The following is a 26,194-nucleotide window of genomic DNA, read 5'->3' as shown; positions in this document are numbered from 1 at the left end:
AGCGGTAGAGAGTAACAAAGTTTCAAATTCCATCCAGCTCATTGGAGTCCCAACTCCTGTTTCTGGTTGTTTTTGCCCACATGTGTTTTTTTCTTTCCAAGCTTCATTCAAGCTAGAATTTACCAGTTATCCCGCAGTGGAGGAAGATTTATTGCTGACAAAAGCAATATTCACGTTGTGACATATTGTCCCTTTTTTGTCTTGCAGATGGCCCTACGGCAGAATGCCTGTATCCATGAATGGGACAGCAGGCAGTTATCCAATGCAAAATGAAAACAAAAAATGAGGTGATTCAAAAATCATTTTGGTATGTTGTATTTTTCAACGAATCGATGTATAAAAATGTCCTTTTTTTAAAAGGACATTTAGAGCATTCTAGTGATAAAAATACTTTAATTCATTAAAGTTGGGGTTTATTATTTGAGGTATTAGTTTTTCCCCACCTTACCTGTCTGCTTTTATCTGACTTTTAGCACTGCTATTACGGGGCACACAACACATTACATAGAAGGAAAGGCGGGGTGGGGGGTTGGAGAGAGATTTGTTCATTAAGGCAGTTTTTGTTAGTGTAGTATGAACATGGTAGAAGTAAGAAAAGGCCTGTTTCAAATTAAAGTCCAAACGTCATGCCAAACCCCCTAGAAAGATGGAAAAGAAGAGTTTATTTGGGTGTGTCTAAGAAATGCCATATTTGACGAATGAGCCGACTAAGGCTGAGGTCATGACTAGGCCACGAGATGGCGTGATAGAGTAACAAAGTTTCAAATTCCGGACAGCACCTATAAACAAATACAGTATTGATTTTAATAATAAGCAAAAATATATTAACTATCGGCAGCACGGCGGCGCAGTTGTTAGCGTCTGTGCGGCACAGTTCTGAGGTCATGGGAACCTCTTGCGTGAGTTCAAATCCAGCTACCGGCCTACCTGTGCGGAGTTTGTATGTTCTCCCCGTGCTTGCGTGGGTTTCCTCCTGGCACTCCGGTTTCCTCCCACATTCCAAAGACATGCATTTCAGGTGAACTAGCCGGTCCAAATTGTCCCTAGGTGTGAATGAGCGAGTGAGTTGTCTGTCCCCGGCTCGTGCATCGATGAAGAACGCAGCTGCGAGAACTAATGTGATTTGCAGCTGCGATTGGCTGGCAACCAGTTCAGGGTGTCCCCTGCCCACTGCCCGTAGATGGCTGGGGTGGGCTCCAGCCCCCCCGCGACCCTAATAAGGATAAGCGGTACAGCTAATGAGATGAGATGAGATATTAACTATCACATAAATGGTTTGTTTTATTTAAATATTGGTAGAATGAGAATGTTACATTTATTTTACTTAAGATGAGGCTCCCTGCCAGGTAGCTAACATGATTTTTCACCACCTTGCTGCTATAGTACAGGTAGTACAGGAGCCCGTAAAAAAACATCAATTTTGAGAAACGCTGGGCAGAAAAATGAAAAATAAATGGTGCAGTTTGGTCGCTTTGAGTCTCTGTAGTTAATATTCTTGCTCTTATTTTTTAACAATCATTTTTGTCGCACTACACAATGCAGCAACATCTATTGGTCAAATACTGCCCAGTGCCCTTTTAAACAATGCCGCATGCATTGCATTCTTGACTTCCTAAACATAAAAGATCTTGGTTGCTCAAATACTACACACTTGTTGGTTCATTGCACTGCAAAAACAGACATTGACTTTCAACATAAACGTCAACTCTTCAACCTGTACCAAACCCACAAACACTTATCATGTGATATATTATTAATCTTGCATCAGCTACTTCGCCATGTGATAAACAAAGCGTTAAGCAACACCATCAGAGGGCACATTGGACCCTACGAAGACTGTTTGAAAACGGAAATTTCAGTATATTTACGTCACACGATCATCAGGACTGACCGAGATAATTCTCCAGGGCACAATCTAAGGGGGCAGAAGTAAACGAAACCGCAATAGAACTAGGCTGACAACAATGAGGAATGGACTGGTGCCAACTTTGCCACGACCCAAAAACAGGCCAGGAACCGTCAACCGTGGAAAATGCTGTCCAGAGTCGCATCCTCATTGGTGCCCAGACCGTATAATTACGTAGAAGGAAATAATCTAACAAAATTCCTCAAAAGATGTGTGCCAACTTGAAGATAAACTTTTCCAAGCGCTTGCATGCACTGACTATTAATGGCCAGGATGCTGATGATTTTTGCATCTCACCTCCTTTTTTGTTGAACTCAATGAATTAATGAACCCGACTTACCATTTGTCAACTTTTGTGTTTGTATTTGGCAATCATGTTTCTTTTCTTATGTCATTTTGGAGCCATCAAATTGTAGAATGACATATCCACCCATCCATCTATTATCTGCACCTCTTATCCTCATTAGGGTCGCGGGGGTGCTGGAGCCCATCCCAGCTTCGGGCAGTGGGCAGGGGACACCCTGAACTGGTTGCCAGCCAGTCGCAGGGCACACAGGGACAGACAACTCACTTGCTCATTCACACCTTGGGACAATTTGAAACAGCCAATGAACCTGACATGCATGTTTTTTGGAATGTAGGTGGCAACTGAAGTGCCCAGAGTAAACCAACACAAGACCGTGGAGAACATGCAAACTCCACAAAGACAGGTTTGATCCCTAACCACTGCGCTGCCGAGCTGCAGAATGACAAATGAGATGTTTAAATTAAAACAAATGTTTTTTGGTCTTTTCTTTAGCTAAAGTGAGCACCTAACTCACATTTTTGGGGAAAAGGATGTTTCCATCTCTTATCAGATAAAGCAACTGAACCAAATCACAAAAGCAAGCTTATCGTCCTACTCTAGTGTAGGCTGAGATTCCTCCTCTCGCTCTTTATTTAACATCTCACTGGCCTCCTCCATATCTTCTTAAATCATTTTCGGCACGCTTTAGTTTTTTTTCTTAAACATATTTTTTAATATCATCTAACGCGGTGGTTTTAACCAGTATGCCGGTATTCCTTTGGATTTTTGCAAAAAAAAAGCATACCGTAGTTCAGTATATTTGCTTTCTTTAAATGATTAGCCAAAAAACTATAAAAGTCATCTATAAGTAGGTGGCGACAGATTACTGTTTTATTTCAAATGTTCGTATATAGTACTAATTATCTGCTTGTGAGGCAGTACGGGATATTTAATTGCTCATTTTGTTTTAGATTGCATGGCAAAAATAATCAAATAGATCTAATAAAGTAAAAATCTTGCACATCATTTTGCTGATTTGGGATATATTCTTTTCTAAAAATGTTGGAACGTAGTTTTGTTCCCTTGACAGACATTTTGTTCATTTCATGTTTACTTAAAAAAAAAAACAAGATCAAATTTAGTCAAACTTGAAAAATAGGTAAAAAATAAAGAAAAATCGCAATTACAGAATATGTATCAACCAAAATGAATAAGCTGTATTACCTCATGAGCCACAGTGAACACAAATGCAAAGAACAACTTTATACCTTCAATTCAGGCATGATGATAATCTAACAAACATTAAAACCGTTGGCGGGAATTACCGGTAGTTTTGAAATATTTTCGACAGACAGTGTACCCTGAATTTTTTTTAATGAAAAAATGTGTGTCTTAGCTCAAAATGGTTGAAAAAAAACAGATTTAGAAAAAGTCATAACCTCAGCCTCAAAGAACTGTGGCGGAATTTCATAATCACATATTTTCTACTGACGGTGTGCCTCTAGAAATTTGAATTAAAAGGGTTTGCCTAAGCTCAAAAAAGGTTGAGAAATACTTATCCAAGAGAGACTTGTATATAAAAGATAACTTTGCATTTGTTATGTGGATGTCAAGCAGAAAAGTTCACAGTATGGCGTTTTCAGATGATGGATGGATTCAGCAGCCAAGATTGCTCTTTTGAGAATGTAGCCTCACATGACGGGAGTTTCTCACTTTGGAGTCACAGGAAAGGAGCGAGGGTTTTAATGAGGTGCGATGTTCTCCTTGAGAAATATTATCCATGTAATGTTCAAGAACCAGACCTTTGCAAGGGCATTGCGATTTACAAGACACTCATTTATTGTGATTGTTCATTCCTGTGAATTTTATTGTGACAAATTTACTAGAAAAAACTTTTCCCATTGCTCTCATTACAACATTCCAGCTAATGGTTATAATGCAAAGAAAGATTTACTAAGTGTATACCTTTTGTTGAATGCCATTAAATTTAAGCTGTTTGTGGTAACTCTGCATACAGCTTTCACAAAAACAGTACATTTTTTCCAAAGATTTTTGTCAAAGCTTTAGAAAATGATTTTTCAAAATACGTCATGTGAATCAAATTAAAAGGGCACTGGATATTAATTGACCACAAGATGGCGCCGTATTGTGTGGAGCCTGAAAGTGACCAAACCGCATCATATTTTCCAATTTTGGGGGGGCGAGCTATACCGATGTTTTGGGGTACCCCTAGCAGCAAGATGGCAGAGATTTGTGTCAACTCCCTCTAGGCGAGGCTCATGTTATGTAAAATAAATGCAAATTCCCCAACCTATGAACATTTAAACAATACACTTTTTTATGAGAGCTCATACATTTTGATGAGTTTTAAAATCAATATCGTTTTTTTTTTTTTTTTTAATTAACAATTTTTTACCACCAGGGCGCGCTAAATAATACATACTTTCCCTTTAAGTCACACTTGACTAGCGACACCTGGGTATCGATTCTGTGTTGCAAATTTTCCCCCAGATAGCCACGTTCTGTGTCATTCTACATCTAGTGGTAAAATATTATCATTGCAGTTTTTTAGGGATAATTCATCCATGAATCAAGTCAAATGTATTTGTTAACCCTAAATCACAAAAAGTCTCAAAGAGCTGCACAGACCCATCACAACATCCCCCGATCTGAATCTTAAATGAGGATAAGAAAAAGCTTATTAAACAAAAAGCAGATAAAAAAAGTAACCCTGAGAAGGGATCGCAAATAAGACTCTGCGGGTGTAATTGATTTTGTAAAAAAGAAAATTTGTTGCCTAAAATGTTATTACTTGTCAATATTCCAAGTTTTCCTCATTGTTTTGGTACAACTCCAATAATTACGTATTATGTATTTTTGGAAAATATTAACATGCTTGATGATCATATTGCAAAATGTGATCTTAAGATCTAAAAAAATAAAAAAATTTAAGATCTAGAAAAATAAAATGCCTACGTGTCAGATCCAAACCTAAAATAAGCATGCCTGTCAGTCTTTACCAAGTTATCGTATTTGACACAATTTTTAGTCATTTATGCTAACCTTGAGTGAAAATAATTTTATTTTGTTGAATGTCATTGTTGGGCCATTGTTTACAAAAGCTTGTAACTTAATTTAGCAAAGAAAAAGATACTTGGATTTTTAACAGTAAAAACTTTTTAAGTTTGACCTTTTAGCAGTTTTAGTCACTCAAGGTTGACAAGAAATCTTACTGATTGGAATCCTTGAAAGTGGAAAATTTATTTTTACACGTAAACAATACAAGGAGGGCAGCACGGCGGCACAGTGGTTAACACGTGTGCGGCACAGTTCTAAGGTCTTGGGATCTTCCTGTGTGGGTTCAAATCCAGCTACCGGACTTCCTGTGCGGAGTTTGTATGTTCTCCCCGTGCTTGCATGGGTTTCCTCCGGGCACTCTGGTTTCCTCCCACATTCCAAAGACATGCATTTCAGGTGGATTGGCCGGTCCAAATTGTCCCTAGGTGTGAATGAGCGAGCGAGTTGTCTGTCCTTGTGTGCCCTGCGATTGGTTGGCAACCAGTTCAGGGTGTCCCCTGCCCACTGTCCGATGATTGCTGGGATGGGCTCCAGCACCCCCGCGACCCTACTGAGGATAAGCGGTGCAGCTAATGAGATGAGATGAGAGACAATACAAGGATATGATTTTTCAGCTTGGCCTGTGCACAATTTTGCCATTCCAGGTTGACACCAATGAGTAAACAGAAAGGTTACTGGAAGACTGAAACAAACAGGCATCATCGTGTGGCGTGGTGCCATATTACAAACTTTAATGAAGGGGACTCATCCTAGATGAGAGTACAATTGTCCTGGCACCGTTAAATAGACACATAAAAACATCTTTGTTAATATTTTTACAGAATATTATTTTTGTCAATGCCATGACCCAAGAACAGGCCAGGGACTGTCAACAGTGGAGAAGGCTGTCTAGAGTTGCGTCCCCATTGGTTCCCCGACGACCCATGCGGTTAAGGGATCCGTGAACCGTGGTATTAATTATTATGACCAGAATTAATTGATCAGCTTTATCCCTGCTTGCCCAGAAACGCCATCTTTAAAACTCTGCAAGGGAAACAAATTATACAAAATTGTTACTTCTCTCCAACTATTTTTCTTTATTTGTGGAATCAAGGTAAACTATGTATTGCAGCATCAGCTTTTACCTTGGATCTTACCGCTCGAAGTCGACGAAGCAGAGATGGTTTGTCCGATTTCTCCGCAAATGATGACTTGTTTGTATTCACTACATTGACATCTGAAAATATAAGACAAACATGATGATTGAATGTGTCCCAAACACTGTATTTTTTTAATATCAAATAATCCTAAAATGAATCTATTGTTCACGTAATTATTAATGAGGTATTTTCCAGGCAACTTGGCATTCACGTACTTAGTTTCTGTCCAGGTTCGACTCGAACAGCAAAACTCATATCTTGACTTAGTCCTTTGGCATCCGGGTCTGGTTCATCATGGATGTTTTTATAGAGTTCCTTCGTCATGCTCTGGAATGCATTTCAACCCATCAGCAATGGTGTTGACAAGCAGTACAGCACAAACGTATGTAATTAATTTTAGTACCAAAATGATTTCAAATTTTATATTTCAAAAGAATCAAACCATTTGAGCAATCTTCAACTGTTCCCTGAGGAAAGCTGCTTCTTGTTTGAGAAAATGTATCTCAGCCTCCCTCACCTGCAACATATCAAGATGGAAAACCTTTAATATCCCCTACGAAGGCACTGGCTAAACCCAGTTTTAAAGCTTCTTAGTTGTGTCTTTCATTTTCCTGACAGAAAATGTTAGATGCTCTATGAAGCTATGATCACCAGTTCCCACTGGAGCCTATTGATATAAAACTGCAAATGTGGTCCTACTACTTCAGATGACCAAACCCAGAAAACAGGTCATTTGTTAATATCTTTTTGGTGTTCAACTGTTGTTAATCTTATGTATTTGTGGTAACTGTTCGTTCCAGCAGAACAAATTGTGTGGATTTTGCTACCCTTTAAAAGCCCTGACAGAATTACATTATATTAACTACCAAATTTAATTACTTGAGGGTGAGCAATAACTTTTGTTTCAAGATGCTCTAGTCCTCACATATAACACTTTACATACATCTTCAAGGTACAGATGGGGTTTGAACCCATGATCTTTGGTTTACGAGACCAACGCCTTACCACTTGGCCACTGTACCCTATGCTCACATTACGCAGATGGCTGCCTCTAAAGGCAAGGTCTGCCAGCAGTTTGCTCTTTCCAACAGTATTATGTTGTATGGATTCCCAGTAAAAAACAGCCGTTTGACATATTAGAGGATGAGTTACAAAGCAAAATAAACTTTTTTGGGGATCACTTTAACACTTGTGCATATTACAATATCTTCCTCTTCCATTGAACTTTACCCTACCCCTTTAGCAAACCACGTTCACAATGACAGTGAGAATGAATCTTCTGTAAAGCGTAGAGCAAGGTGGGAAAATGACGGACACAAACCCCTTTTCATTGAGTCATTCTGGGACTACCCAGGCTTTCTCTAGGCTTTTTTTTAGCAATAACATATTTAAATGGTGCAAAAAAGTGCTAAAATGTTACGGCTGCCCCTGGTACACTGAGACTAAACGCCAGGCATTTTATAGAACAATGGAAAATATTGTTTGTGGTGCAGTGAACGAGTGGTAAGGCATTGGTCTCATAAACCAAAGATCATGGGTTTAAAACCCATCTATACCTTGGGTCAAGTCAAGTCAAGTCCTTTTTATTTGTATAGCCCTTAATCACAAAGAGTCTCAAAGGGCTGCACAAGATATTGCACAGACTATTATTTCAGACAATTATCACACCATCCCCTGATCTGGAACCAACATGAGGGCAAGGAAAAACTCAAAAACCTCAACATGAGGAAAATGAAGAAACCTTGAGAAGGGACTGCACATGTGGTATCCCCCTTTCAGGATTACCAGACAGCAAATGATGTTGTAATTACAAATAATACAGAGATATTGTCCACACCTAGCATGGGTACCCAGCATCAAAAGCATTTTTAGCCTAGTAACAACCCACCTGTGCCAGTTGAATATCTTTACTTTGTCTAGTCTCCCTGAAAGAGTTTCCGGCAAAATGCATCCCTTGTCCGGTCTTTGAATTCTCATGGCTTTTTTGAGTGTGCTGAATCGACAACTCCTCATCATTCAGTAATTCCCTCCCCTCTCTGTAATACAAAAAACAGGTATTGATACTATTTTCATTTTAATTCCTTGATCTTTTTTCTATTATTTTGTATTCCAACATATTATTAGCAATATTCTATCAATCATCCCAAAAAATAATTTTGTCAGGTTTCCTGACCTAAGCAGCATTTTTGTGATGTCAACACCTTCACAGTTGTGTTGAGTGTCTCGGCAGCTCTCCAAATCATCTTTGCCATTACTCCTCAATGCAGTAATATCTAGAAAGAACAAAGTGGAAGCTAGCATTTTTAAAGAGATGCGATAAGTCTGTTTCAGGTCATGGATTGTTTACATGCTATTGTTGCAGCTGTTTCTTCCTGCACCAGCTTCTCCTTCTCCGTTTCAAGTTCTTCCATTTGCTTCTTGTGCTGCACCTGCAACTCTGCTCTGGACTTCATGTGCGTTTCCTCCTTGCCTGTGAAATGTTCACAACAGAAGACCTGAAAGTAAAGGGCAAATGTATGACGCTTAAATATGAGTAGACACTTATTGGGACAAGACGAGACATGGTGAGTTTGAATGTACTGCAACAAGAAAAATATTTAAAACCTAAAGTATACATTTCCTCCTTTAGTAATTGGCCATACAAACAACCATCCCGTCAACAAAGGTCTCCTGTGCCACTAACCACTTGAGTCAAGTGGAAGAGGGGAACATGTGGATGGACAATTTGGCTGGTTATGAGAAGGTACTTGTTTATAATTCCCTGGATGTCTGACATATCCTATAACAACTTCATCAGTTCTATCTTTCTAAGCATATCTTGTGATTGAAGTCCAAGATTTATTTAGGGAAACATAAGAATTCAGTCCAGTTAGATGTACTACAGGGTGGCACGGCAGCTGAGTGGTTAGCTCGCCATCCCCATAGTTCAGAGGACCCGGAGTTTGCATGTTCTGCCGTGCCTGCGTGAGTTTTCTCAGGGCACTCCGTTTTCCTCACACATTCTGAAAACATGTACGGCAGGTTTATTGGCAGGTTTAAAATGTCCCTTGGTATGAGTGAGTGAGTGTGTGAGTGGTTGTCTGTCTCTGTGTGCCCTGCGACTGGGCTGCTACCAGTACAGGGTGTCCCCTGCCCTCTGCCTGAAGACGGCTGGGATGGGATCCAGCACACTGACAATTCTAGTGATGATAGTGGTGCAGAAAATGGATGGATAGATGTACACTAAAAAATGTGGTGTGGCGTTTTGCAAAGAGAGACACATTCAGTAAGGTAAACTTGTTGGGAGCCAACTACTCAGATGAGCTTTAATTTTCATTTTTACATTTAAACACATGTTAACCGGAACAGCTTTCGGGAAACCATTCTGTCTTTTATATGGAACTTACAATTCAAATTACATTTTAAATATTAGGCATCATCAGTAATAAGGTGTTTGAAGATGGAAAAATAATTATTGAATTTGATTTAGATCTTTTATTGTCATTAATAACAACATATTGATATTTGTTCATGACATTTCAAGGTCCGGATAAATAGGCGAGTTGTTTTTTGGGGAATGACTCTCATAGTAAGTGCATCAAAATAACATAACATAAAATATGAGTACACATTTTTCTATACATAGGCAGGAAACATACCTTTGTTCAGACTTGCGCTTGATATAGTTCAAAATAAATGTTGACTAAAACTTTGAAGTTCCCAAAATGGACACTGTTGCCTATTATCTATGGGTGTTTTTGGCCTAATAAATTAGATTCAGGTGACCTAATTCTGCAAAGTGCGTCCACAGCATGTGTTTTTTTTTTGTGGTAGCTTACACAAAAGGGGCATCCTATGCCTGCTGTGGTTAGAAAGCCTGTCTTGGTGGTTCTCACTGCTAGGGTACTTTAAAATCTAAATATTTTAAGAGTTACACTTCCAACCTGAACTGACAAGTGGATGGAAATGTAATTGGGAATAACAGGCATCGCCGGTGCGTTCCCTCAAAATTGGGTACCTATCGAATTGCTTCACTGTTGTTTGTAATCATAAAACTAGTGTAGAAAAAGGAGAGTACCGGTAATTAATTTATGGGCGTTCACAAAGATGGACAGAGTGCTGTAGCCCTCTGGTGGGCAAATATGAAAGTGCATTCAATAACCTCAGTGCACCAGGGTAGGGCCAGAATTTTTACGTATTGTGACAGAAGCTGAGTGTTGGATATAATTTGGAGTCGGACACCTATGTTTAACAGTAAAAAGAAAAGGTAAATTGTTAGGATATAGCACAATGTTTGATTCCCTCTTCGAGTTTATTCTCAGTGTTTGGGTTTTGTTAATTGTTCAAGCGATATGATCTTACCTGATGATGGTCAAAGTCTTTCTGGCAGCTTTCTTGTGATCCTGTTAAGGATGTGTTGCCTTTGAGCAACAGATGTGTGTCCTGATTTTTCGGAGTTTGAGAATCAAAATAATTTCTGTTATGCTGTCTCAAATTATCTATCTCTTCTTGGAGGGCTCGCCGCTGTTCCTTTATCTTGTTTTGAAACGCTGATTCTCGTTTTTGCAATCTCTTGTTGTGGTTCTCGTCTATTTTCCATTTGCTTTCTTGAAGTCTCTGGTTTCCAGTCCCCATTGATGTGTCCTTGTCCTCCTCATGACCCAGTTCCTTTCTCAGTGCTCTGGTGTCCTCTCCGAGATCACTCAAGGTGTGATTAAAACCTGCCTGCTCATCCGATATGAAAGTGTCCTGCTGTTTGGACAAAGCCTGCAGTTTGTCCTGCAACAAGAGGCATCGTTGCTGCTCCTGCTCCAAATCTAAGTAAAGCCTGTCTGTCAAATAAACTAGCTTTGCTTGCTCTTGCAACCAGTTTGGGTCCAATACAGAGGCTCTTTCCCAGTCTTCTTCCGTACCAAAGAGTTCCTGTCTGAGCTGCCGTAGGACTTGAGCTCTTCTGTGCAACCTGGATTTGAAATACTCCAACCAAGGTGGCCTTTTGTCATCCTTGAAGTCAGCAAATTTAATAGGTATTGTTTCTTTCTGCAAACTGTCTTCCTGCTCTTCATAGGACCCAAACATCAAAGGGTCACTATCTACTTCGCTGTCCTGCGTTTGTGAATATTTCTGATACTGTTGCTGGATTTTGAAGGCGGCATAGATCAACTCTGCTTCAGTACAGGCTTTAATGATGATCTTGAAGTCTTCTGTATATCCTTCCACCAATTGCGTCTTTTTTAATGCTAGCAATTGAGAGATGATGACTCGGTAACTGTGTGCCGCATTTTTGTCATTTTTTCTTGACACCAAGGACTCAAGTCGCTCATTTGGAGACTTTATGGCTGACAACATTTTTTCTACTACTACTAGTTCTCTCAACAAACACTCCCCGACACTTATGAAGTCGTCTGAATTTACTGTGGGAGTAAGTTCAACGTCAGCATCAATGCGGCTCTCAGGTCCAGCGAATACATCACTAAGGATTTTCTCATATGTGGTGTAGGTATCCATAGAGGCATGTTGCTGTTTTTCCACATCATTCTTTCCCTGCTGAAGACAAGTTTCAACAGCTGATAGACTTGCCTCGAAGTCTGTCAACTCAATAGCTGTGCTGGTTTGTAGTTTCTCCTGGCAGCTTTGTACAATACTGAGCGAGAGTTGGAAGCGACCGACTAGGAGCCTGCAAAGGTTTTCCATCTCCTGAGCAAAACGTTGACTCTGCATGTTCTGGCTGTTAGGTGTCGGTGCAAGCTGCTGGGCTGAGGCATGGCTGCTATTGAGCTGGGAGTCAAGATGGGGGTCCTGGCAGGTCTTCTGATCCTGGTGTTCCTCCAGCCGCTCTGTGATTTCCCGTAATTTTTCCTCTGTTACAAAGAGCTTGGTTTCAAGCAATTGGATCACTGAGGTAAAACAGTCTTGGTCATCTCCAGATGTGATAATGTACTGATGTGATGGGCCTAGTGAGTGGGACCGAACTCTTGAGTGATTGTATTCCTCATATGTCGGGAGTCCAGAGAGAATTTCTTCTTCCTGTGATGTGCTGTAGCTTAGATCTGATTTTTTTATCTCCTTCTTGTTCAGCACGGCTTCAAAAGATTCATCATCCGTATTTGACGGTGCACAGTGGCAGGCCTTGAGCATTTTCATGAATTGAGCTTCTGTCTCCTCAAGACTATTCCCTAAGACTTCCATCTTGAGCAAAATCTCACTCAGCTCTTGCTCCTTGGCGTCAAGGCGGTTCTCAAAGCCGTCTTTCATTTTCTGAGCTTCAGCCTCCTTTTGTTGCATCTTATCCAAAACTGCCAGCAGTTCTTCTGAGATGTTCTCATAAGACATTTTGAGGTCTTCGTAGTGCATCTCTTCTGTTTTCTGCCAATTCTGCAGCCGGCTGATTTCTTTTTGTGCTTCTCTCAAGAGATTCTGCAGCTCTTGAGATTGTTGCTCCAGCAGATCTTTTTCACCCAGATACTTTTCTGCCATAGCCACGGAAGAAGCTAACTCTTCCTGGAGTTGACGTTGGGTCTCCTTAATGTCCCTGCTTCGAATATTTTCCTTCGTCAGACTCTTCACCTGCTGCTCAGCTTGATCTAATCTGTGCTGAAGTTCTTGCGAGTGTTGATCTGCCCTGGCCAAGCGAGCAGCCAAACTTTTCCGTTCTCGATCCTGGCTTGCCTGAAGTAGTGCGAGGTGCTTCTGTAGCAAAGACTCTTTTTGAGTTTGTGCATCTTCGTTGGCACGGATTAGTGTATTGGCCTCTAGGAGAGCCTTCCTCAGGTCCTCAGCCTCCTCCTGTAGAGCCCGTTGACTGCAGGCCTCCTCTTGCAGTCGTGCCACAAGCAGCTCAGATTCATTCCTCTTTTCTTGGCTGAAGTTAAGCTGGGTCTTCAAAGAGGTGATGGAACGCTGCCAGTCCATCCGCTGCTCGTAGAGCGACCTAAGCTCCTGCTCTAGTTGGACCTGAGTGAGCGTTGTGGCATCCCCAGTTTCGAGAAGTCGCGCTTGTTGAGCTAAGAGGTCTGCTCTCTGACAGAGTTCGGACTTTTGGGTTTCCTCGAGCAATCTTTTTTGTGCCTCTAAGTCAACATGGAGTTCCTGGTTCACCTTTTGGGGGCTGTGCAGGGTTGAAGTAGGCTCTGGTGAGTTATGATTGAACAGAAGGTCATTCTACAATGCAAAAACAAAGCGATGATACTGAAAAAAGTAGATCTGAGTGTTTTTCTCAAAATTCTTGAGCCAACGGACACTTTTTTCACCTTACCTCCAGTCACTCCCACTCTGGAAAATGCTGAATACATTTGATTTTTGGCTTCTTTTTAGTTTTAATTACCTTAATTATTTTCCATTATTTTTTTCAATAATCTTTAATTGGCAATTAAGTAGCACAAGTTAATGACAAAAAGATAAATAGAAATAAGTAAATATATCAAATTAATTGTCTCAACTTGTTTTCGTAGCGTTACAATGCTATATTACTTTACTTGGAATTTCCAGTATAATGAGAAAAATGTTGCTTAAAACGTACAAGATCATCTTCCAGGGGAAATTATTTTTTCTTTTGGTAGTGTAAGTTTAAACATTATCTTCAACCAAATATAGTTACACAAATGGTTTATCTGGATTGCATCCTGAGCAGATCCCCTAAAGACTCACTGGAAGACAGCACAGATACTGGATAATGGATCACTTTTTTTGCTAATAGTTTGTCGTCAAAGATTTCATAAATTTGGCATTTTTGTGCAGCACACCAGACAAGGTCTCATGAGACGGCAGCACATCGGTGTAAAAACACTAAACTACAACGTGTTTATTATTTTTTTCACTTTAAACTTGAACGGAAAATCGTATTTGATAATGAGCAAATTTACTTACACTGCAAAAGGTCTAGCTCCCTTGACAGAAAAGCTTGCTCATTTGAAAAATAGGAAAAATAACACCTATTACTGCCATCTGATAAGATGTAGCTGATAGTTTTTGAGCATTTCAGGTTTTGAGCATTATTTTCTATTTTACAACAAAATCCTAAATAGTAACTGGTGAAATTGTATTATTTAAATAAACCGTTAAATAAAATCATTTTATTTTGAAAGATAAAATAAAGCCTGTTTCTGGTGTAATAACAATAAAATGTAAAATACTTATGCTTTAGGCTAAGACAGGTCAGAGGAGAATAGCAAAAAAAATATTAAATTATTTCTTCCATTGTCTATACTTAAAATCTAGCAACCTCTTCTCTCAAATGACTCTGTCTTTCTTGTTGTAGTTCACGTTGTAGTTTTTCATTCAAAAGTTGAAGCTGAGACAGTTCCATCTGGGTTTTTTCCAGCTGTGAATGCAAAAAAGTGACAACATCACTTAATAAATTGTTATAAATGTGTTTAAATGTCACCTCTGTGAGAAGTTGCCCTCTTTCAGCCTTGGAAGGTTGACGCTCTTGATCAGAACTGTCTTCGTTTGACAGTACCGCATGTGTTGGTGAATAAGTTGGGCGCACTGGTTGGGAAATAATACACACAGGTAGATTTTGTAAAAAAGGACAATGCTGGTATCATGCATTTTGTAGTTTTGTAATTGATGAAACCACAGATTTTTAAGCAGTGTGCTGGAGCACACTAGTGTTCTGTGACCTTATTTAGACCTTGTCCGATTTTATCCTTTCAACAAGAATGTTTTTTTCAGTATCTCCGTTTTTTCCCTTCATCAGTCAACTAACTTTAACAATTATTGATATCAGGACGTGGCAGTAGACTACAATTGTTTTTGATATGTATAAACACTGAGTATTTGCTCATGAGGTAGTACAGGGAAATATAATAAATAACTTGTTGTGTTTGATGACGCTGTTTGATATTTTAGTACCAAAAAAAAATCAAATGAATTAAAAATCTTGCACGTTTTGCTGATTTTAATTCTCATTTTCTTATTTTAGGAAAAATAAAAAGAGGTAAATAAGTTAGCAAGTACTAAAATATTTTTTGTTTAACAATAAGTTTTTCTCATTTTTTGTATTATATTTGTACTTTTTCGAGAAAAAATATATAAAAAGATAAAAAAACAGTGTCATGATTTGCCATTGCCCTCACCTGCGCTCACTCGTTCAGCCCCACTGCCACTCGTTCCCTAGTTAGTCCTCCTCCTATTTAAACACGTCATTCTCGTTCACTCCTGGTCAGTCCGTCTGCGAACCTCAGCGCATGCAAAGCAAGCACATTTGACTCCGGCTCCCGTTTTGTTCCCGACTTGTTTTCTGTATCGATCCCCGATTTAAGCTCAGTTCTCCTATCCCGGCTACCCACATCCTGATTCTGTTTTCTGTGTCAATCCCTGATCCAAGCTCTGTTCTCCTGTACCGGCTACCCGTATCCTGATTCTGTTTCCTGTATCGATCCCCGTTCCAAGCTCCGTTCTCCTGTCCCGGCTACCCGTATCCTAATTCTGTTTCCTGTATCCATCCCCGATCCAAGCACTGTTCTCCTGTCCTGGCTACCCATATCCTGCATGATTCTGTTTCCTGTATTGACCACTGGCTTCCCGCTCATCCCGGCTCCCCAAATTGTTCCGATCTCCAACCACGCTTTGTTGTGAGGGCTTCCCGCTTCTCCTGCCCAGCGAGCACCAGATTGCTGTCTTTTTCCTCTCGCCCTGACTTCCCCGATCCCTTAATAAAGCATTGTGTGAAACGTTACGCATTTGGGTCCCCTGCCTGTACCGGTCGTGACAAATAGGTTAAAAATGCAGTAAGATCAGACATTACACCCAAATTATGAACTAAAATGAATAACTTTTATGACATCCTGAAACACAAAAATTTAATACTTTCAATTAAAGGCAAATAATTTAGGCTTTAAAAAAACTGGTGCAGGGAATTCATTTTTAAATTTCAGACGGACAGTGTGCCTGAAAATGTTTTTGATGAAAAAGTGTTTCTTGGCTCGGAAAACACTGAATTAAATTCCAAAATAATACTGTTGCACAGAATGAAGAGTATTTTGTATATTGTTTTCTTGATTTTAAAATATTGATTTCACCTCACGCACACTACAGCTAGCAATTTGGTTAAAATCCTTTTCAATCTGACTGAGTTGTATGTTACAGTGGCTAACTTGAGCAATTACATAATTTTCTTCAAAATTCTAAAATTTATATTAAAATCTATATGGATTGATTCAGTAAATTCTCACCAAATTTCAATGGGATCACCCTTTCAATGTCTTTGTTGTCATCCACCCGCTGCGTTGGACTGAAAGGAGATGAGGAGTCAGTGCAGGGCGTTGAGGTTGGCGAAAGGCTCGGGGATGACACAAAGCTTATATCCACAGAGGTGTCCTCCATCTTGCGTTGGAGGTTGTTCTCTTGGTCTTTTGGTTTCTCTAAACCTGCTGAAACTTCACTGCACGCATTCTCCTGCGAGTGATTATCTTGAGGTTCTGCTTCGGTTTCACCTTTTATGTTTATGTTCATTTGTGGGCTGTAATAAAGATGTATTCCATTACGATATGATAATCAGGCATGAGTTAAAGCAGGAGTCATCAGACTTTTTGAACCTGAGAGCGACTTTTTTGTTACTGATTAGCACAAAGAGCTAGCATTTTGAATGCATTTTAAAAATAGCAAGTTATGTTATTATTAGGTTGTTATAATGTTATTACAATGACAATAACGGTTCACAGATCCCTCCAGCTCCAAGGTCGTTGGGGCACCTCTTCCTGTGATGTGTCTTGAGCAAATACAGCCTGGCAGCGCCCATTCCTCTACAAGCCAATTATAATATTAGCAGGTTGTAATTATAAGAAGTCGGGTCTAAATAATTGCAGTAAACTACGAAAACACTGTTTTTAAAGACACTGATCATGTCAATGATTTTTCATGACAGATAAAAATCAAATTTGCGGTGTATTGGCACTGAACTGTATATTACATATGCTTTGCGCTCAGCCAGGTCTGAAAATAAAGCAAAATTCGAACAAGTTACGTATTCCATAGTCCAGAATAACTTGGTGTCATCAGGCCCTCGTAACTTACTCTGAGTTCACGTCCAATCTCGTTTCAAAATTTTCACGGGAAAATGCCAATTTGTCTCAGGTTCTACAGATTATATTGTTAGAAATTAAGGTGGAGAAGGATGGGATATTAAAAAAACCATCAGAAACTGTAAAATACATACTGGGATTCAACCAATGTGATCATTTGTAAACTGACTTACAAATGATCGTTATAATGCTGTAAGATATGATAATTTGTTTATATGATTGACAGAAATAGCGTTCAAAGTTATTTTGGGGACGGGTCTCTTATAAGCACTTCCACTTGTCATCCCCTTTCAGGTGATCTGTTCATTTTGTGATGTAATGTTCGTTGCAACATGATTTGAAAATAAAACCCATAGAAATACAATACAAAATACAAAATTCCTAGAAAATCACTATGACCCATCACTGGTGAGATATTTTCAAAACCAGTCCGCTGCCTACTCGGGTGCTCTTAGGCGGTCAACAGATTGTCAACAGGTGCCATGTTGGAAACCCCTGAGTCAAAGGAGGTGGTTCAAATCAACCTACCTTGAGGGAGCAGGTGTCAGCCTCACGTTTTTCAAAACGGTTTGGATCAAATTACGTCGAATTCCTCTCTTCACCATTGAGTAGGCTCCAACGTTGCTCTGTACAAAATTACATAAACAGTAACTCTCCGAAAGAATGGAGTAAACTATCATTTTTCAAATACATTATATTAATTAAGGTTACCTCTTGTTTAACTTTGTCACCAAGTTCAAAGCTGGAAAATTCCGAAGATTCCAGTGTTTCACATGAGCTGCTCATTTCAGTCTTTTCGTCATTTTTAGCATTAGTATTTGTCCTTCCGTAAAGAAAAATGGAAATTTATGAACAAAGACAATCTCCATTAATGTCTTTATGCACAACGAACCTGAACTGGTCTTTCGGGGACAATTTTCTGCTACGGAGGAATTTTTCTGCAGAGGATTTTCCTTTCTTTGGTTGAGCATTTTGGTCCTTGTCAGAATCTGTTTAAGAAATGTGAACTATGTTAGCTGGGCTTCATATCTTACATAGACGTTTTGCATTTTGTTGCTGTAATGTGAAGAAAACGTTTCCCATTTTAGTCATATTTTCCTTTTTTTGTATTTTCATTGAATGTTACCAATATAAAGTTGGTCATAATGTACAGTTTCACTACCCTAAAATGATTTATTTTATTCAGGACAACCCCAAGCAATTAGGTCATTCTATTAAAAAAGGACCCCACATTGTGTCGTAAACATTCTATAGCGACAAAACAGGAAATAACCAGTGGTGGAGCTGAAATTTCATATACAAAGAATCAAAATATATCCATTTAAATAGGTGTCTGTTAAAAAATGTGTATGTTCACTTGTTGTGTCTCTTGACACAACCCTTAAAAGGTGATTTTCAATTATTCAAAAATAAAAAGTAGATGTTCAGCTATAAATCAAATCATTTCATGTTTGTTAACCTTTTTAAATCTTTTAAATCCTACTCAGATATAATTGTATTAAACCGACTTATAATTTCTTTCTGTGATATAAAAAGGGTAGAGGTAAGACCTTAAGCCAGAGTCGGGCCTAAAACACCAATCATTGCTTTCGGACTGGGCTGGGCTTCACTTGCTAACTTGTAACAGAGTTGAAATTTGATTGTTCTGAGTTTCTTTGAGTTCTCACAAAATCTGTGTTTTTGTTACATTACTGTTAAAATTCTGGTACCGCATCATTTGTTAAGCCACGGGTGCGTGTGACTGTCTTTTTCGTTAGGCACTTTATGGGCTTCTGCGCTTGCCGTACCTTCAGCTCAATAACCCAGTGCTTAAGGCAAGCTGTGCCCAATATCAGTTTGAGTAAAAATGCATATTTTGCTAGATATAGGAGCTGCTTTCACAAACTATTTTTGTATATAAAAGTATATAAGTTGTGCTAAATGATGCATAAAAAAATCACTAATTAAAAGTAAGGTAATGCAGCTTGAAACGATGATTACTGTGATGCAACATGTTTCAATGCAACCACGCCACGATGTGCGGCATGTTGAGTGATGTCCCGTTTTTGTATTTTGTCTCTATTAATGTCTTAGACGTATGCAGTCGTGCAGAGACGCCCTGACTTCTTTGTATTGTTTTGTTTACTGAATGCAGGTACGTGGGAAAGCTATGTTCATTGTTATTATTAAGGTTTCACTATTAATGTGCTCGCATGTTGTCTGCTGGCCATAGCTTGGGCTCAAATCATTTCGTGCTGAGGATGTATACAGTCGTGCACAGACGCCCTGACTTCTTTTGATTGTTTTGTTTACTGAATACAGGCAATAAACCGAGTGACTGTGAACCTTGTGTCGCGCATGATTGAGGGTCGTAACACTAACTTTTAAAAATATATATATTATCCAACAGTCATTTTTCTTCTTTGCCTCGCTGCCTCTCTCTCTCTCTTAAAGTGCTGCGCTGGATTCTTAAGGAAGCACTACTGCTGTGGATTACAGCTCAATTTTCAATCCGCCAAAATGACATACGGCCTTAACATGTTCCTGTCAACTCAATGATGGAAAATTGTCGGTTAATATACCCCGGCATGCACACAAATAGAAAAGATGTACATGTTTATACAGCCTTGTTTAACTTTTGTTTGAAAAGACAGGCTTTAATTTGCTTCAAAAATCACCTCTCCTCCTTCTTAGTCTTCGCAAATAAAATATGAAATTTCGGGGCTGCATCGAGCTCGGTGCTGAAAATTAAGTTGATTAATCGGGTCAGGCTGAATTTTGTGGGCCCGATCTTACTTCTAAAAAAGGGAGGAATTAAATGATAAGTAAACCATTGATTCTGTTTTTAATATTGGACACCTGCAAAGAAGTTTTCTGAGGACGCCATAGTTGTTTGTTATCAAGGCTATTAATATTGTTCAGACTTTTCTGTTTTTGTGACTATTATGCACTGTTTACATCATTGTCACCATTGTCAAATCATGTTTCTGTTCTTTGATCACCACAGCCCTTAGGGCTGATCTTCTTTTTGTAACCTAGGAGAGTTAATAAAAAGAAAAAGCTAGGGATTGGAATTTCCTATCTGAAAGTGTGGTACATTCTTCTCCTGTTCTCCTTGCAAGTTAAAAAAAAACATTGATGTCTTCTCTCCTTGTTTTGAGTGTCTACTAAACTTTAAAGTAATCACCCAATAAGAGATTTAACTGTGCAATTTTTGTAAAGTACTCTACGAGTCACTTTTAAGCCCAGTAAACGCCACTAGGTCCAACCCTTCTTATAGCCTATCTGTGCACGCCACTTATCTCACCAATATTAAAAAGCTTTTACCGTCTCCTGTCATTCTCTGGTCAATCCTGTTGAGGGATCGACTACTCCTCTTGAACGGACTAGCCGTGAGTGAGGAAGTGTGAAGGGAAGAAAAGCTGCGGCTGCTGCAGAGCTGCACGGCAGGTCTGGATTGACGCGATGAAGCCCAGTGACCTCCGCGACCTTGCCGGCTGTGTCTTTTCAAAGTGACAGCAGCCGTACTCTCTCTGTCATGGACGCCAATGCAGTTGCTCCTTCCATTATTCAAGGCAGATTTTGGTGAACCAGCCTGTTTACCTCTATTACACACGGGCACGGTTGATGTAGACGTCTCCTTTTAGAGAAAATAAGAAAGATACCGGACTCAATTTTTTTAAGGGACACTGTGTAAGATTTGACTACGAGATGTCACTTTATGGTTAAGCGTGACCAAAAACTAGCGTTATAATATATAGCTTAAAACTGTCCAAACTGCAACATTTTTTACTCGTTTCTTGCCCAGTTTTCATTTTGGGGGGTATCCGTAGCAGCAGGATGGCTGACAATCATGTCAGCTCCCTCTAGGTGAGCCTCATGTTAAGTAAAATACAGAAATATATATATATTTTTTTTAAGTTTAGCATGGTAGAAAAAACATTCTAAGACTAGTGAATTCATGGCATAATAAGTGAGCCTCAGCTGCAGGGCTGGGGGTCTTTTCGAAGGCTCATAACTAAATGAATATTCAGGGATGTAAAACAATTATTGAATTGTTTTTTTTCTTCAATATTTTTCCATCACTAAAATGTAATATCTTGTAGTGCATTTGCAAAGAAAAAAAGCTAAAAAACAATTTAAATTTATTTCCACTACAAGGAAACCTACGTTGACTGGAAAGTGACAAAAACAGCATACAAATACTAATTTAAACAATTTATTTAAAGGTTTAAAATTCTTTACGAAAATCTTTACCTGAATATGGAAACTTGTCTGTTAGATCATTTTTTAACAAAATAAAATCAGGATGGGTTTCCTAAATGTTCTCTGGTGGATTAATACTACAGTGGGTACTTTGCGAGTGGCACTTGGCTTTTGTGACAACCAGTGGACATATTTAAAACTGCAAGTGGTTGTTTGACAAGATGCAGCTAGTTGTCTGTCTTGTTTTACAAGGCAATCTCAGGACTGTTTCGCGGGACACATTAAATAATGTGGCGAGCCACATTTGGCCCACGGACTGTGAGTTTCACACATGTGCTATCGAGTCAAGTCAAGTCATGTTTATTTGTATAGCCTTTAATCACAAAAATTCTAAAATGGCTGCACAGACCAAGGACCATTACAGACTACTGACTATTATTACACCATCCCCTTATCCAAACCTATTAGGCAAAGGAAATTGCCATTTACTAATATATTGATTAAATTGTTCATAATTTTCAAATCAGGCAGCACGGCGGCGCAGTGGTTAGCGCTTGTGCGGCACAGTTCATGTCATGGGAACCTGTCGTGGGTTCAAATCCAGCTCCAGACTTCCTGTGCGGAGTTTGTATGTTCTCCCCGTGCTTGCGTGGGTTTCCTCCGGGCACTCCGGTTTCCTCCCACGTTCCAAAAACATGCATTTCAGGTGAATTGGCCGGTCCAAATTGTCCCTAGGTGTGAATGAGCAAATGCATTGTCTGTCCCTGTGTGCCCTGCGATTGGCTGGCAACCAGTTCAGGGTGTCCCCTGCCCACTGCCCGGAGATGGCTGGGATGGGCTCCAGCCCCCCCGCGACCCTAATGAGGATAAGCGGTACGGCTGATAAGATGAGATGAGATGAATTTTCAAATCATCCAACATAAAATAGAGATGGATAGAGACCTTGGATAAATCATAGACAAATATATTCGGGTGTGTTTAAAGCCACAGCGCATAGTATTTGACCAGTAGATGGCATTGAATTGTCAGGTGTGAGCAGAGGCCAGTCTCACAGTGCACACATAGCAGCTGGATGCCAGACAAACATGGCGGCAACCTAAGTGCGGATTCCACTGTGTAAAAGAAACACAAAATTCTTAACCTATGTTTTTTTTTAATAGAAATTAACATTAGTATGATAATTCATGTATTTTGGCTTAGTATTCAAACCAATGTTTTTTTTTACTGAATGAAAGCTTTTCGTACCACAAGGACGCACTAAATATTACACACAGTCCCTCAAAGTCAGGGATGTCAAACTCAGTTTGGATCTGGGGCCGGATTCAGTCTTTCTATTTTCAGACGGGCCAGATCTGTAAAAGAATGTGAAAGTAACATTTTTTTCTTACTGTAGTTTTTCAGCATTATCCTTCATCATTAAGCCTAGTTATTAACCTAGTCTACATATTATAATCATGGATGATAAAGGATTTTTTTCCTAAGCATAATACATTTATTCCCAAACAATTGGAAAAAAAAGCATTTTTGTGTATGGCATTTTATGTATTTAGTGGTTTATTTTAAGAGTTGCGTGAATGCAATTTTACACCTGAACCAATTCACTACGCTACACAAACTCAAGTGGGAGCTATGAAAAAATATAACATTTTTGCCTTAATTATCCTGGTTTAAAATAAATAAAAAGGAAATACAAAATAAAGGTTTTAGCAATGCATGGGCAACAAATTTATACTACACAAGATCAAACTACTAGGCTGGGCCTACTAAAGTTGAGAGTATATCACTTACTGGCCTGTAGCCAGAGAAAGTATTTGGTTTGCATTTGTTTTAAAAATCATAACTTTTGATACTAATGACCTAGATAAGTGTATGGGGAGTCAGATGAAATCATCCAACAGGCCAGGTTAAGCCCGCAGGCCGTATATTTAACATGCCTGGTTCAAGTGATAACATAAGTGGGGTTCCCTTAACTACTAGGGAAACAGGGGGCATCATCTTATGTGGTGTGTCCTGGGCAAGTACAGCCTAGTGGCACCCATCCCTCTCCGGGGTAATAGAAAAATAAAAATACTGTATTCTTTTCCCTGTTGCTGTTTTTGCTCAAGACGAGTGTATAGAAATGTCAGACCATGCCAATTCTTTGACTTGTTAATTCCAATCACCACAGTGGCAAACAGTTCCAATCCCAACAAGATCTCTTAATTAACTTAAGCGCCATCTGACTAACCCAGTGATAGTCGACACACACCAACTTGAATACATGTGTCTCCAACGCACAAAGTTCATCTTTTATTTCCCATAGAATTGTGCTTTTATCAAAACAACATTTCAAACACAAACAATAACCTACCCATGCTCCTTTATTTTGTGCAGCTTTATGGATCTTTTTGTTAACCAGCACCTCAGGCCACCTAACAATTAAACAAAGTCAGTTATTCCTATCAAAGTCGACAGAGTGTGGACAGTAATTTACAATCAAATACAGACTGCATTTAATTGCAATTTTATATGAGTTCATTGCCGGTACAGATCATAGATTACCTTTATCCAGATTCAGAATTAAAACACATTTGGGACCATTTGACGTTTACATTTAAATGTGTTTATTTAATATTCTCTTTTGATTTATTTACTTGCAAAAAAGGTGATGTTGGAGGGTTTCTTACCTTGGAGCCTTGGACATCATTTTCAGTGCCAATCTCTAGAATGGATTGAGTGAAAATCAAATCGTTTACATCTCGGAAAACCCTGATCGAGTTAAAGATGAGAACAATTATAAAAACATCAACTGCAAGGAACGGGAGCTTGATTGCTCCCAAAATGACTGAACGAATCACAAACTTCAGTGTGGAGAGGTGTTGGACATGCGCAATCCCTGACAGAGTTGACAAACTCCATTAGTTTTGAGGAACGAGGTCAAAAGATTAACAGGATTAGCACACGGGCAATAGGCACATCTTTTTTTAAATCTCCCAAATATATACAAAGTTTACTGTAGCATCCAATAATGGTTTGGATTGGCACTCAGCTACTTAAATAAGGAGTTACAATGCATAAACTCACGTATATTCCATTTTTTTCCTCCTCATGTTCGCTAATTTACCATAACGGGCTTTTCACAGCTCTTCCATCATCCATTATCTACACCACTTATCCTCAGTAGGGTCGCAGGGGTGCTGGGACTACCGCAGCCTCCCCGTGTAGAGTTTGCATGTTTTCACCCTGCCTGTGTAAGTATCCTCCCACACTCACAAAAACATGCATGTCAGGTAAATTGGCCCGTCCAAATCGTCCTTAGGTGAGCAGTATCTATAATATCTGGCTAAATACTAATTTATCCTAATACAGCATAAGCCAAGGTATTTTGTTGTTCAAACAAATACATAAAGTACCAATAAACACTACTAAAATGAAGTGTTGACTACCCACAAACTTGGTAAAACATTCATACTTTTCAACTTAAATGATTTTTGCTAAAATGTTTCAATACAGTCATACTCAGAAATTATTTTCTTTCAACATATGATTTTGTTGCCTCCTGTGCAGATTTCTGTGCTTAAACATGCTGTCGCTTTAAGAGACAACTCGATGATATCAATGCTGTTCCTTTACAGAGGTATTGTCTCTTGGTTGTTTAGTCTTTTTCCTCTCGCCCTGACTTCCCCGATCCCTTAATAAAGCGTTGTGTGAAACGTTAGGCATTTGTGTGGTCTGCTTGTACCGGTACAAGTGACAGTTTTTGTTGCTTTGATCCATATATTACCATTTATTAGGTGACATTAATCAAAAAAGGACTTCAAAGAGCGAAAAGTACAGCAAAAAAACAACAATAAAAAAGTTGGAAAAAAGAAAAGCAAAATAAAAAAAATAAAAATAAGTGAAATGCTAGGAAAACAAAAAGCAGGAAATGAATGACTAAAAGGAAAAGGCAAGAAAAATAAAAGGAAGAATAAAATCAAAGGGGAAAATGGAGAAGAAGCTATCTCTATACCGAAGCCATATCCTGGTAGTGGGAGGAGGCTAGAGTTAAGAATCTATTCACATTCACCAAACAATCATTCCACTTTGCCCTTCCCAACCTTACACAAAATAAGAAAAAAAACAGGAAAAAAAGAATGATAAAGCTACGAAAAATAAAACAGAACAACCAAACTAAAACTAAAAAGGAAAATAGGAGAAAAAAGGAAGGAAAAACGAGAGGAAAAAAGAAGTAAAAAGCTTGGGAAACCAAAAAAAGAAAAACGTAGAGAGAAAAAACAAGACAAAAGCGGGGGAAAAAGATTGTACCTGGTAGCGCCCATCCCTCTCCAAGCCAACTCTTAGCAATGCTGTTCAAGGCAGAACACTTCAGGTAGAAGGAATGGGGGTGCGGTGGAGAGTAACTTCATTCTCATCACTATTTTTTTATGTTAACGAAACATGAAAATGGTGAAAGTAAGAAACGTGTAAGACCCATGTAAATGAGTGCATGGTGTGAATGAATGGATTCTTGAAAGACAGAACACCCCCAGGCATGTAATTGCGTTTTTCATTTATTTTCCATGTCATTTTCTTTATATGTTTATATTTGTTTGATAATGTTGTCTCATTCAGTTCA

At 39.1% G+C, this 26,194-nt stretch overlaps 1 protein-coding gene and 1 non-coding gene across 6 annotated transcripts; both read right to left on the bottom strand.

The window, feature by feature from the left end:
• Positions 1-5,437: 5,437 nt before the first annotated feature.
• Positions 5,438-24,416, bottom strand: LOC148373440 (uncharacterized). 5 transcript variants are annotated; one of them, XM_088322897.1, is made up of 17 exons: positions 24,264-24,416; positions 23,948-24,008; positions 20,719-21,031; positions 18,305-18,401; positions 18,124-18,235; positions 17,941-18,038; positions 16,564-16,850; positions 14,772-14,875; positions 14,610-14,708; positions 10,751-13,549; positions 8,757-8,904; positions 8,583-8,703; positions 8,298-8,445; positions 6,852-6,926; positions 6,625-6,736; positions 6,395-6,486; positions 5,438-6,293 (listed from the first exon to the last, which is right to left on the bottom strand). In XM_088322897.1, the coding sequence occupies exons 1-17, from the start codon at positions 24,281-24,283 to the stop codon at positions 6,243-6,245; spliced, it is 4,737 nt and encodes a 1,578-aa protein (XP_088179023.1). In that variant the 5' UTR covers positions 24,284-24,416; the 3' UTR covers positions 5,438-6,242. The 5 variants fall into 5 exon arrangements, 3 of the variants coding, with proteins under 3 accessions (XP_088179023.1, XP_088179024.1, XP_088179088.1); XM_088322898.1 differs by having other exon boundaries at positions 8,583-8,682; XM_088322962.1 differs by lacking the exons at positions 20,719-21,031; positions 24,264-24,416 and having other exon boundaries at positions 23,948-23,995.
• On the bottom strand, positions 7,360-7,431 carry trnat-cgu (transfer RNA threonine (anticodon CGU)). Its single transcript has one exon. It is a non-coding gene; the product is annotated as a tRNA-Thr (tRNA).
• Positions 24,417-26,194: the final 1,778 nt, after the last annotated feature.

Source organism: Urocampus carinirostris, chromosome 1 (assembly GCF_059441175.1).
Source record: "Urocampus carinirostris isolate Australia breed hairy pipefish chromosome 1, RoL_Ucar_1.0, whole genome shotgun sequence".
Lineage (NCBI taxonomy): Eukaryota > Metazoa > Chordata > Actinopteri > Syngnathiformes > Syngnathidae > Urocampus > Urocampus carinirostris.
Note: the sequence above shows the minus strand (reverse complement) of the source record. Positions and strands in the feature narration are given on the sequence as shown.

Excerpts from the sequence above, each read along its gene's own strand:
- LOC148373440 (XM_088322897.1), bottom strand. The coding sequence starts at position 24,283 with ATGATGTCCAAGGCTCCAAG. Across the intron at positions 14,709-14,771 it reads GAGGGCAACTTCTCACAGAG|CTGGAAAAAACCCAGATGGA; the intron begins GTGACATTTAAA and ends TTGCATTCACAG. Across the intron at positions 6,737-6,851 it reads AGTTGAAGATTGCTCAAATG|AGCATGACGAAGGAACTCTA; the intron begins GTTTGATTCTTT and ends AATGCATTCCAG.